The following is a 12,548-nucleotide window of genomic DNA, read 5'->3' on the forward strand; positions in this document are numbered from 1 at the left end:
CACCGACCCCTGGGGATGTCACTGGCCCCAGGGGATGGGCACCGAGCCCTAGGAACAGACAGTGAGCCCTAGGGAAATCATCGATCCCTGGGGTTGTCACTGAGCCCTGGGGACATCATTCACTCCTGGGGACAGGCACCCACCCCTGGGGACAGACACCAAACCCTAAGGACAGGCACCAAATCCCCGGGCTGGGCTCTAAACGCCTGGGATGGGCACTGAGCCCCCTCAGTCCCAGACGGGGCATGCAGGGAGCAGGTGGCACAGCCCGTGTGGGCAGGAGGTGGCCGTGGCTGCAGAAACCTCTGCACGCCGGGTGCCACGTGCCAGGGCGAGGTTGGGCCACTGAACCAACCCTCTCAAGGGCCCTGGGCCTTCCCTGTGCCACTCCAGGGCTCAGAGCACACCCCACCTGTGCTGCCCGCCCATGGCATGGCCCAGGGTGGGAGAAACTCTCACCCCCTGGTTAGGGACACACCAGTGCTGCCCCGTGAGCCTCAGCTGAGCCCACGCACCCTCCTGGGGACCATCAGTCGTGGGATCCAGGAAAAATGCTGGTGCCACTGGGGATCCGTGCTGTGGCTGCTGCCCAAGCGTGGTAGGTCTCAGTGTGGGAGTCTCGTGCCAGGAAAATGCCATGCCCTGTGCCCTGCAGAGCTCCATGGTCTGTCCTCCTGCTGGGATTCATTTAGGACTAGAAAATGTGCTGCAACATCAGCTCTCTGGAAGTTTGCCCTCTCCTCTTCTGCGCCACCAAGCACAATCTGAGGCTACCTGGGAAGTAATTAAACTGGGCTGCACCTTAGAAACTCCCCTTCGGCCTCACTGGCTCCCACCTGGTGGCACAGCAGGCACCCCTCTGCAACACAGGGACACCCTGTGTGGCACAGGGCACCCCAGGGCACCACACCGAGCTGGGCAGCAGAGCTGGAGCTGCACAGCCCTGCTTGTCCCCTCTGCACCCTCGCCCCACTCCAGCCTCCTCAATCTGGGGACACTGACCTGTGCCCGAGCTGGGGACGAGCCCAGGGAATCCTGGCTCATCTCTCTGCCAGCAGCTGGGGCAGCATCAGCCCTCGGACATCCCTGAGCAGAGCAAACATCGCTGGGGGAACAGCGATCACATGCTCGGGAGAGCCGTGACCTGCCGGGGCACACGCGGGGAGCCTTGTGCTTCCCCTCCTTGTGCTGCCCCCCGTTTTTGCTGGGGTCACTGCCTGGGAGAAGCCAGGCTCCGTGGTGGTGGCGTGTCCCTTTCCTCGGTGCAGTCCCTGCGCTGTGGGAGGTTTCCAGGGCTGGGGAGATGGATGTGCTGTGGCCCTCCGTGGATTTCGAGCAGCCTTGTGCAAGCACGGGGGTCACAGACCTTTAATAACCCATGCAAGATCCGGGGCACAGCCTCTCCTGAGCGATGCAGAGGGACAAACCCACACGAACGCAGAAGGGGCAGATAACACAGGCGAACACAGCTTCGCTTTTGCACAAGCTGCGTGCAAAGCTGCCTTTTGCCAGGCCCCATCCCCGATCCCATCCAGAGGGTCCGAGGACGCCGGGAGCCCACGCCTGATGCTGTCCCTGCCCCTGGGTTTCCCCCAGCGAGCAGCAGCATCCTCCGCGCTGGAGGATGAAGGGGAAGGACGAAGGAGGATGAAGGGGAAGGACGAAGGAGGATGAAGGGGAAGGACGAAGCGGCGCGGCGGCTCCGCGGGCCGGCTTTGGGGCCGATGGATTCCACGCGGGGTGGGGCTCCCGGGGCTTGCGGAGCAGGGCAAACCCCGCCCGTAGGACCAGGGCCACGCAGCCAATAAGCGCGGCGGCCGCGAGTGGAGTGATTCTGCATCACGGCGCCGGGCCCGCGATTACATCATGTCACTCCTGCGGGGATGGCGGACGGGCCACGTGGTCGCTCCGGAGTCGCTGAGACGTTTTCCCGAGCGCAGGCTGGGAGGAAACCGCAGGATGAGAAAGAAAACAAACCGGCCCCGGGATGGTGGTTGGGTTCTGGCCGCCGGGCTAGCGAGCCAGCCGGGCAGGCTGGTGCGGCTCCGCGGGCACGTGGAGCATCCCCCCGAGCGGCAGCTCCGGACGTGCTGAGCCCGAACGCGGCAGCCCCAGAACGGAGCATCCCCCGTCCTGCCGCCCCCTGGCTCGGCCAGCTGGGCTGTCCCAGAGCCAGCCCCCGCCGTGTCCCACCTGCCAGCACACCTCGGCCCTGCGCTGGAAGCAGCGTGCCACGCTCCATGCCCAGCCTCTGGCATCCTGCCTGCCCCGGGGCTTGTTTTGCTCCGGCAGAACGCGGCGTTAATCATTAATTTGTGTCGCAAACAGATTCAAAAGCCTCTTCTCTCCTTCACTGCCTGTTACTCGGCTTTGCCAACCGTCCCTTCCTGAGCCACAGCTTGGGGAGGCACAGCCAGGTTTGGTGGCACTCCAGTGCAGCCCCCGCTCCAGGTTTATTTACCCCCGGGTTAAATGGGGAAAGGTAAATGACCTGTGGTCATTTCCTATTTGCACTGGCATCCAAACCTGCTGCCCGATGCCAGAAAGCAGTGACAGCTTGCCCGAGGCTCTGCCCATATGGGGCTCCGTGCCGTGCTCTGTGCCTGGGGCTGGCAGCCCACGGTGGAGGGCAGTGATGTGTGGAAGCCCCCAGGCCATGGTGGGAGTTTGCACGGTCGCTGTGGGAGTAGGCTGGGAGAAGAGAATCCCATCAGGGTTCACAAACCTGGGCTCAGTTTGGGGAGTTGGATCACCAGAGGCTGGAGGGGCACACGTGGGAAAGGCAAGTCCCTGTGTGCTTGTGCTGCCCTTACACTCTTCTTCCCTTTGCACCCACTCTGGCCCCTGTTGGAGGCAGAATTTGGGGTTTTTGAGAGGATCTGTCCTTCACGAGTGTAACTGTGGGGCAGCAGAGGACAATGGGTGAAGCCTCTGGAAGGAGCAGCCCCCTGCTCCCAAATCCCCCACTCCCACAGCCCCTCCTGCACAGCGCTGGACATTCCTGACCCGGTGCTTTCTGTGTGATTCTGCCCTGTCAGGGCAGCAGCAGCTCCACACCTTTCCCAACAGATCCAGGCCAGGAGCCTCCCTGAATGTATCCGACCTGGAGCCAGGCACATGATCAGTGAGGGGTAAACAAGCTGGGGCAGGGCTGCTTAATGCTAATATGTAGCTACAGGGAGGGGAAAGCCTGTAGCTATTCCAGCTATTCCACACCCCCTTCCCCAGATTTAAACAATCAGGGTGGATCTCCACGGCCAGAACAGAGGGCACCATTCCGCCAACCTGGTTTGGTTTTGGCCAAGGTCACTTCTCTGGGGTTCCTAAGATGGTGCTCTTCCTTCTCTGCCCATCAAACCCACCATCATAATGGGGATGTTGGAACAAATTTCAGGCTGATGAGTCAGGAAAACGGCCCTTGGATGGGCTGGGAACATCACCCATCTTCTTTCCAGGTCACCAGGGGGGTGACCCACAGTTGCCCTCCAAGGACTATCAGTTAAACCCTGCCAGGTGGGCACCCAGGTTGTCACCCGTGCGTCTGCCTGATGCCACCCTCAAAAGATGTGCCCGAATTTAGTGGGACACGAATTTAGCACCACTGGCAGCACAGCACTGAGGGCAGCACGAGCCATACAAAGAGACAAGGAGCAACTGCTGGGGACAAGCCTTCTCCCGGTGGGAATACCCAGGTTCTGTATCCTGGAGGAGAACGAGGAGTCCCAGTTTTGACATCTGATGGGTACCCAGGGGCTGCACATGTCCCCGGTGCTCAGGCCAGGCAGGGGAGCCAAGCGAGTCCCCAGCTGAGAGACAGACGATAGCAGCCCCAGCTCACACTAACAGTGTATTTATTGGAATATCTCACATGCAGGAACCAAGGAGATGATTTCTGGAGCAAGTTAAACAATGGCAGATTAATACAGTTGTCTCGTCCTGAACGGAAGCACTTTCTACTTGAATACAGTGATGTTTTAGTGTTGGGTTTCTCTGCTTCTTGTGTGTTTTGTTTCTCTTTACATAGTCAATCTCTTTAAACCGTTATGTCCCTTCTCTCCCCCTACCCCATTCCCAAACAAAAAAATATCCAGTATCTTCAGTAAATAAATATTATCCATTTTTATCTGGAAAGCCTACAGCTGTAATATACAGAGAAGCTATTACACAAGTTACGTTTGTAGGGTTAACCACAGCTCATAGGAACATGTAGTGAACGAGGAGCTCGTACTCATAAAAACACGGAGCAGGGTGGGAATTTCGGAGTAGCGCCTTTGCCATGGGCTAAAGAGAACCAGCGCCAGAGCTCGGTGCTGCTCAAGGCCAGCTGGCTCTTGGTGACACACAGCCTCGGCTCTCTCCAGGTGAGGAGGAGGTGTGTGGAACCTGGGGCTGGAGCAGGCGGGCACAGCCTGCTCCGGAGGCTGCGGTTTGGGATGGACGGCTGGGAGGTGCTCTGTGGGCACCTCGTCTCCTGGGCTGGTGGGAGCCCACAGCAGCGGAAGGGTTACCTCCAACACAGCTCTAAATCCACCCACTGCTTCACTATTTCCATAAAAATAACTGTTGTGAGCTGTTTTTTTCCAGGGGAGGCTCTGCAAGGCTTGTGGTCAGCCCCGAGGAGGTAAACAATGACGGAGCTGGATGGGGATGGACGGGAATGGAGATAGCACAAGCAGCTCCCGCTCCAGGGCTCCCAGCCGCCGCAGGAGACTCAACAACTCACTGGATGAAACAGAGGGTAGGAAACCCATCTTGTTTGCTCTCCTGGGCTGCACATCCTGTCCCTGTAGGTGACATCAGGAGAGCAGGGCATAGAGGAGCAGGGACAGGCTGTGCTGGCCAGGAGCTCCTGCACGCAGGGACCATCACCCCTGCCCTGGGCCTGAAACCACGGCCCGGATCTGTTCTTCCACCACTGGAGGGAAACATCTCGCCACCACAGCCAGCTCCCAGTCCCCCATTTCAAAGTGGAAATAGCCAATGCATCCCATCAAAAAATGCTGAATGAAGCCAAACAAACAGAAATCCTCACTAAAAAAAATCCTTCAGCTTGGAGGTGCAAGACCAGCCCTGGGAATGACAGAGCTGGTCTGACCAGCACACCCTAGGGATGGAGGCTGTGACAATCAGAAGGGAAAAGGTATGGTGGAGGCTACGTGAGGGTCCCAGTAAGGACCAGTCTCAGTGTTTATGCTGTTCCCTTTAAGAGACACCGTGCTACGTTTTTATGAGCAGTTCTCCTGTGAGCCTTACCTACACCCTAAACACCCTAAATGTCTGTACAGCACATTGTTACCTATTACACCTGCTGAAGATGCAGCTGAAATCTACACAGAACAATTTAAAAAAAAAACAAAAAACCCAAAGGATATATTTAAATAGAAACCATTGATTCCTTACATCTCAGCACATGAAGAGTTAACAGAAGAGGTTAAAAAACACACTGGAAAGAAAATACATAGACAAAATAAATATTTTAACCTAGAACAGGGCGCGATTAGACCTTACAAAGGACCCCGAGAATAATTTAGTGTCATCGAGTGTCAAGCTGTGATTCCTAATATGCCTAGAAAGCGCTGGGATGTTATTCCTTATGGAAAGTGGATCAGGCTGCAGCTCCATCCCTGTTCTCCCAAGCACTGGAGCCACGTGAGTCCTCTGCCCACCTGCACAGAGGAAGCACTTAAGAGTGAAAGCGGAGGAAGGATAAACCGAGAGGTTGGTCCCCTGAAGTGAAAAACCCCTTCCCTTTCCCTCAGACAGTTCCCACCGCTCCGGTTTTCTGCAGACCACAAGAGGACAGGGAAGATGAGAGATCCTGATACAGGACATTTGGGAAGCTCTAGCGTAGCTCTTGTATTTGTTAAAGAAGGTTTGGGCTAAACCACCTGTTCTGCCACACTGTTCCCTTTGGTGCTTCCAGCCCTGAGAGCCAAGTGTGGTGGATTTGGGCTCCAGATCCATCCCGGGTCTTTCCAAAAGTACATTTCCTCCCTAGGAAGGCATCTCCTGGGAGCTGCCCTACTTCCAGCAAAGCCACCACTAGTGCTGGTGGCACCTGCCACTCCCTGCAAGCAGCGCCACGGCTTTCCAGAGGATAATGCAGAGTGTCAGCAGGGACCACGGCTTGCCTGGGGCTGCACACACCAGAAGAGCCCCCTGAGCTCTGCCAACACACGCTCTGTATTTTCCCCCCAGCCTTCTCATTCCACCTCCTTTCCTCCCAGCTGGAGAGAGCAATCACAGACAGCTCTGCAGAATCTTCCAGAAAGGGACCAGATTCTCCCTAAAGCAACACCTTGGAGGTTCCAGGACAGGTTTAGTGTGACAGAAAAAAGCATTAAATGCACTCTCCTCCAGCACCTTTTGGCTGAAGGGGGCTCAAGGGCCAGCTGCAGCAGTGGCACGCTGTGGGGGCTCGGTGACGGTGACATCCGTGCCACTCTGCACCATCTGACAGCGTCCCCATGCCTGAGCAATGCGATTATCTCCTCTGGCTTGGCAGGGAAGCTGGATTAACATGCTTAGAATCACCTGATGTGGCCATTTACAGGGTCAGTGTGTTTCAAGGATTTAGAAGAGAAAATACACACTTAAAACACCCACGGAGCTTTCTGCATAGACAGGAATACCAGCCATTCATTCTGTGCTGGCGAGACTGCTCGGGCCATCACCAGACGCCCTCTGAAATCAAATCAGCCTTGCCACAGAAGTTTCCTCAGGTTTCTGGGAGCTGGTGGCCATATCTGACGTGTTGCAGCAAGCTGGCAGTGCCAATCCCTGAGCGTTGGGCTCACCTTGTGTTGAGCAGGAGCGTGCAATGCAGCCAGGGCAGACTGTTCCATGAGCCACAGAGAAGATGGAATGGGAGAAAGCCTCTGCAGACCCACACAGGAGGGTTTCAACTCCTGTTGGGAGTTGAGAGCCAGCAAGTGGGGAGAAAAGCTTGATCTCCAAGTTATCTCCATCCTTAAACTGGTTTTGCCTGTTCATTTGTAAGCCGTGCTACACAGAGCAGTGATGAAGTGTCACGTCAGCACAGAGGGGTGGCAGGACAGCCCTGCCTGGGCCCAGCTACATATGGAGGGATCCTGGAAGAGGCTACAGGCAGGGCAGGACAGAGAAGACGATGAGCAGGGAGAGCACAGAGTGAAACCTGACCTGGGACGGCCTGGAAATCCTGCACCAAACATTTCCCTTCAAAGATTAATGTGCCCACTGTCAAAGTCCATCAGCACTGCAATCAGGCATTTGGTAACAGGCTTTGTGTGTCACAACGTCCCAAAGGGGGTGGTCCTCAGAGAGTACGGTATGGGCTGATAAAATGCTATGCTCAGATAAAAGCTTCTATCACTTGGCCTAGAACAACTTTCAAGAGAGCTTGACACACATCAGCATCCTGGGAAGCTCAGACATGTCAGGTCAGAAGGAGGTTGCCTAAGCCAAGGAACACCCTGAGGAAGAGGGGTTGAAGCCTGCTGCCTGCATGGGCTTTTAGCTGCTAAAGTGCCTCTCTGTCAGGATGGGAGATTCTCCTGCCACGCACTGCTCAGCTCTCTCTTTGATCCTGCCATCCTGCACCACTGGCTTCCTCCCAAGGAACGCGCCGGGGGACGCACGATGGCTGGAGCTGCCTGCTCCAGCTCTGCCTGTCAGCCCAGCAAGGCAGGCACACAGGCTGGAATCCCTGCTGGCAGCCCCAGAGGAGCAGGAATCCTGGCCATGCCTCTGGCAAGCAAGGGAATATGTTTGTTTGCACAGAGACTGCAGCCCCGTAGGAGCCGGGAGTTAATGAAGGGCAGAAGGATCAAAAGACATTCCAAAAATTACAAATAGCACGGTCACAATAATTTCAACACTTTCTCAGGCCTAAAACTGGAAGGAAATGAGGAGCACAGGCTGGCACAGCTAATCCCTCCATGGTAACCACTTGCCTCAGCGTTCCATACAAACCTCTGAGGTTTGCTCTTTTCCTCATCCCTACCCTGAAGAACCAGCATATCTGTCCTACCAGGCACGGCAGGGAATCCAGGAAGCTCAGTTCACACCCAATCCATGGGCAAGTCCCATCCATCTGCATGGATGTTTACACCAAAAGCAGAGCTCTAGAGTCACCAAAGGAGGAATCTAAGGTAAGGAGAAAATAACCAAGCTATTTTAAAAGGCAAACACACCAGGAAAATTCCTGTGTGAGAACGGTCTCCAAAAGAGCCAAGTGCTTCCTGTGCCATCATTGCAGCATCCATTTAGCCCAGCATTTTCCATCCTTATCAACTGCCAGAGCTACTGGACATGGCCAACAGACTGCCTCAAATTAGAGCAAGCCCAGATAAAACACAAGGCAAAAAATACCCTGTGAGATTTAGAAATGAAACGCCACAGAAAGTGGGGAAAAGCGACCACCATATGGTACCAGGAGATGTGTGAGTGGGAGAGTAAAGGATTTTAACTTGTGAAGCACATGTTGAAAGAGGAACAGTTGTTCCTTGCTGTCGAATCCAACACGAAAGCCAATACATTAACATTTTATCTAAAAATAAAGACACACTCCTCCTGAACATTCCAGCTCAGTCAATTACATGCTGATTGACAGAGCCGTCTACTTGGCAGGACCTGCCTACAGAAGAGGATGATCCCTACATAAATTGAAGGGCAAGGCTGCTCTCTTCCCCCTGGGCTTTTGTTTCAGCCCAGTGTGACGTACTCGTGCATTCTGAAGGGGTTTTCAGCATCAAGAGCTGGTTTTGTGCAGCTGGGACAGGAAGGAGGGGATTAAGCGAGTGCTGGAGAATCGTGGTCTGGCAGGAATAGTGTTGGATTTAAATAGAAAGAGTCAGCTTGTGGGGGCGGATCATTTGGGGAGGGAGGGAAGGAGAAGCAAACTATGGAATGGGGGGGACGGGAGTCGTTGTTAGCCAAGGACTGTGGGAGGACAAAGTGGCCGCGGGGCGACATTCGCCGGCGGAGCAGAGGGGCGGGAGGGAGGGCGGCTCCGCGCCACCTTCACAGTGCAAAGAGGGCGTCCTCCGAGCGCTCCTGCTTTTTCCTGCTGGAAGGATTTGTCGGAGGGTTGGGGGCTTCCAGGGGAGGGGATGGCAGATTGGGAACCATCTCCGCTGCTTTGGCTCTCTCTTCTAAGAATTTGTCAAACTCTGCAACGTAAAAAGAGAAGGAAGACAGGTAAGAATGGGGGCCGTGGGTTTGGCCCCAGGGACAGAGGTTGGCAGGGGCTGAAATTCCAGGGCCTGGCATCCTGTCGGGCTGTGTTTGCAGGCACAAATACTGGTACAGCCTGACTTCCTCGGGAAAGGGTACAGCCGTCCTTGGAGACACCCGAGCTCAGGCAGCAGCTGGAATCAAACCCACACTATGCCACCGGCTGTGACAGAACCAGGGAAACATCATTCCAAAGGGCTGAGCAGCTTGGGGACACATTCCTGCTGGCACAAACACAGAGCACAGCCAAGGAAGATGGCAGGGAAGTACTTACAGCCAGGAGGGCTCCCCACACCATAAATATGACCCTTTTGCTGTGAAATGCTCTCCTCCTGCCTTTCTGAGCGTGGAAGCATTTGCTGGGGAACATCGGGCTGGGAGAAGGCAGCATCTCAGCAGGGATCAGAGCAAATTCCATCTGAGCACTAACCTGAGAATGGCTCATAGCCAGGGGCATCTCTGCTTACCTTCACTGGTCACTCCTTCTTCCAGTTCGTTGCCTTTCTGCAATGGGAAGAAAAAGGCACATGAGCACAGGCAGTGCTTCCCCTTCCCCGTCATCCCCTCCACCTTTAATACAACTGGACACTTTCCACCACTTGTTTCCACATATTAACCATGGGAGCAGGGCGACCTGGGGAAATCACAGGGCTCCCACCTCGGGAGGCCAGTGGGGACTGACATTTCACTGTGCTGCAGAGCAGGAGGACGAGCACTGAGGTGCCTCTGAAGATTGCTGGTGGACAGCTAAGCTTTCCTTGTTGGATCTGAATGTCAGTCCAGCGCTGTTTCCCCTTCAGACAGTAATTCTGGTCCAAATCTGAGCTGTGTGAGTCACACACACACTGTACCAGATGGCATCTTCGCTCTCACGCAGTCCTTTAAAAAGTCAGGACTGTGGTTTGCATTATGTCTTCAAGTAAAATGCCCTTTTAGCTGACAAAGGACATGTGCAAAATTGTTAGGGGGTCAACATTCCTCTTGTGAGAGTTTGTTTTAGGTTTCATACAAAAATATAGCAGCTTTCCTGTGCCCATGCTGCACAAAACAAGACCAGGGTGAGCTGGATGAAGGATACTGATAGCAGTTAGTGTTTGTCCATCAGAACCAAAGGCTGGGAATGCCACGGGGTCACTGTATTTCCACCAGTTTGTGCATTTCAATGTGCTTTTCAAATAATGAAATTAAAAGTCCAGGGATAGGCATCCTTGTCAATCTATCAGGATGTTTAAGATGGGTAAAAATACTGGTTGAAAACCTCATGTTGAAACTGCTTTGAAAAAGTAAAGTATTTGTCTATACTTGACTTCTCTACCAGGAGTGGGAACATTGTGACTGGCCTCGCATTTTAGAGCCTGAGCATCTCCTGGCTTCCTACTGCACTGAGGTTTCCAAAGGTTCACACAGCAGCCTCTTCACAGGCAGAGCTGCTGTTTGTCCCTGTGTACCCCCAAAAGGGTAAGGAAATGCCAATTATCTAACCTAATCTGCAGCTTCCTTGCCTGGGAAGCAGAAAATTGAAATGAGCTGTTAACAAAACAAGGAGGAGGGACCCAGAGTGAAAAACAAAAATCCAGTCCAAATTTTCACAGGCATCTCTCTGCTGCACCCACATAGGGCTGGGATGGGGACCCAGGGACATCCCCAGGCTTGCTCAGGCATTTCCAGGACACTTCTCTGCTTTGTTCCTTTTGAGCAAGTCTGTGCTGGGGATGACAGATGCACAGAGCTACCTCCATATCTCTCCATCAGATCTCCTCTCCCTCTAAATTAATTTAAATGGCAAAGACAAAAGTTTATTGGTTAAGCAGAGTGGACATGCTACATTTACTGTATTTCTTTAACAAAATGAGGCCAGTTTGTAATTAAATTTGAAAGTGACTCCTGTACCAAGGCCTGACAAACCTACCTGCAGCTGGAACCCAGTGACATTTCAGAGCCAGCCAGTCAGTCTGCCAAAATCAAACACTGAACCTGGAATCTGTTTAAGCACTTCAGGCACCTCGGGAGAGCTGGAGAATTTTCTTCCTTCCAGTACAGCCAGCTCCTCCAGTGCCAGAGCACAGGGCTGACGTGCCAGAGCATGCCTGCAGCTCTGCTGGATCCCACGGCTCCCAGCTGGGAGCGGAGCAGGCAGCAGCAAGGGGCTGGGGGAGACCCTAAGGGGTTGGGAACTTTCTGCCTCAAGCTGAAAGAATGGAAGGAGATGATCCTTGGGGATATGGTGAGTGCAAGTTCAGTTCACTAAAACCATGTTTAAAAGAACAGTGTGGACACAACCCAGCACCCACCCCCCAAAATGCACTCGGTTGATTTGAGTCATATGCTTACACTGAAAAAAACCAAACCAGAGTAAATGTGTGCTAGTTTATCCTGCTTAACAAACTCCAGGGTGAAGGCAAAGCTACTTTTAGTTCTGCTTTTTGTTTGTTTGTTTAATAATTACTAGACAATAATCATTTAGGAGAAAGTTATAGGCATTGAAGAGAGACTGTTATAAATTTTTATTATTATTATTATGAAACATGTCAAGATTGCCTGCCAGTTTAACAAAGACATCTTGATTTGAAAGAAATCTAAGCCTTGATCCAGCATCTCTTAAAAGCATGCCTCAACATAAGCATGAACTTAGATCCTATCTAAATCGTGAAGCTTTAAATATGGCCTTTAAGTCTGGAGCAGAAAAATTCAGGCCATATTTAATGCTTCCCTATTTGAGGATCAGAATCCCACATTTTCTGGAACATGTGCTGTTCTGTGATGTTCACATGGAGAAGGGAAAATAAAACAGCTAAGAAAAAAAGGGTTTTGATTGAATTGCTGAACATGACCCTGACTCCTCCTGCTTAGATATTCCCTTCAAAGGGAACCAAACTCTCTGTTTGGGAAGTTTCACTGCTTCCTGCTCTGAGAAGTACCAGGAACTCAGCAACGCATTGAAAGTTACCCATGCAAGTGAAAAATGAAAATATAAAGAGTCTCACCAAGTCGGTACTGAGCCACTCCTCAATGTCATCCATGACAGAGGACTGTGCAACAGGGATCTAGGGAGTGCAGCGAGAGAACAGCAAGGCAGGCAAAAACCAAAACACATCCACAATCATGGCCACAGAGCGATGGAAAACGCCAGAAATAAGATTAAAAACAAAACAAAAACAAAGATGTAAGATGTGCTGGAAAGGAAAAAAAAAAAAAAGGCAACAAAATATAAATGGCATTTCAAATAAAGAAACAACTTGGAAAGGAAATTATGAACAACAAGGCTAAAAAAAACAGGAGCAAGATTACGGGGAATGACGTGACTGGATGCCAGTGTAAGATGAGTAACTTCT

General features: G+C 52.9%; 1 protein-coding gene across 3 annotated transcripts in view; it reads right to left on the minus strand.

Annotated features, from left to right (window-relative positions):
* Nucleotides 1-6,920: 6,920 nt before the first annotated feature.
* The window catches only part of TOM1L2 (target of myb1 like 2 membrane trafficking protein), a 53,391-nt gene continuing 47,763 nt past the window's right edge, over nucleotides 6,921-12,548 (minus strand). For 2 of the 3 annotated variants that reach the window (XM_038151827.1, XM_038151826.1), the window contains 3 exons: nucleotides 12,201-12,260; nucleotides 9,684-9,720; nucleotides 6,921-9,152 (listed from right to left, as the gene is read on the minus strand). In XM_038151827.1, coding sequence (XP_038007755.1) covers nucleotides 9,004-9,152; nucleotides 9,684-9,720; nucleotides 12,201-12,260 — 246 coding nt within the window. In that variant the 3' untranslated portion in view covers nucleotides 6,921-9,003. The remainder of the gene's footprint in view (nucleotides 9,153-9,683; nucleotides 9,721-12,200; nucleotides 12,261-12,548) is intronic. The other variant, XM_038151828.1, reaches the window with a different exon arrangement.

The sequence above is a fragment of the Motacilla alba genome, chromosome 14, assembly GCF_015832195.1.
Source record: "Motacilla alba alba isolate MOTALB_02 chromosome 14, Motacilla_alba_V1.0_pri, whole genome shotgun sequence".
In the NCBI taxonomy this organism is placed as follows: Eukaryota; Metazoa; Chordata; class Aves; order Passeriformes; family Motacillidae; genus Motacilla; species Motacilla alba.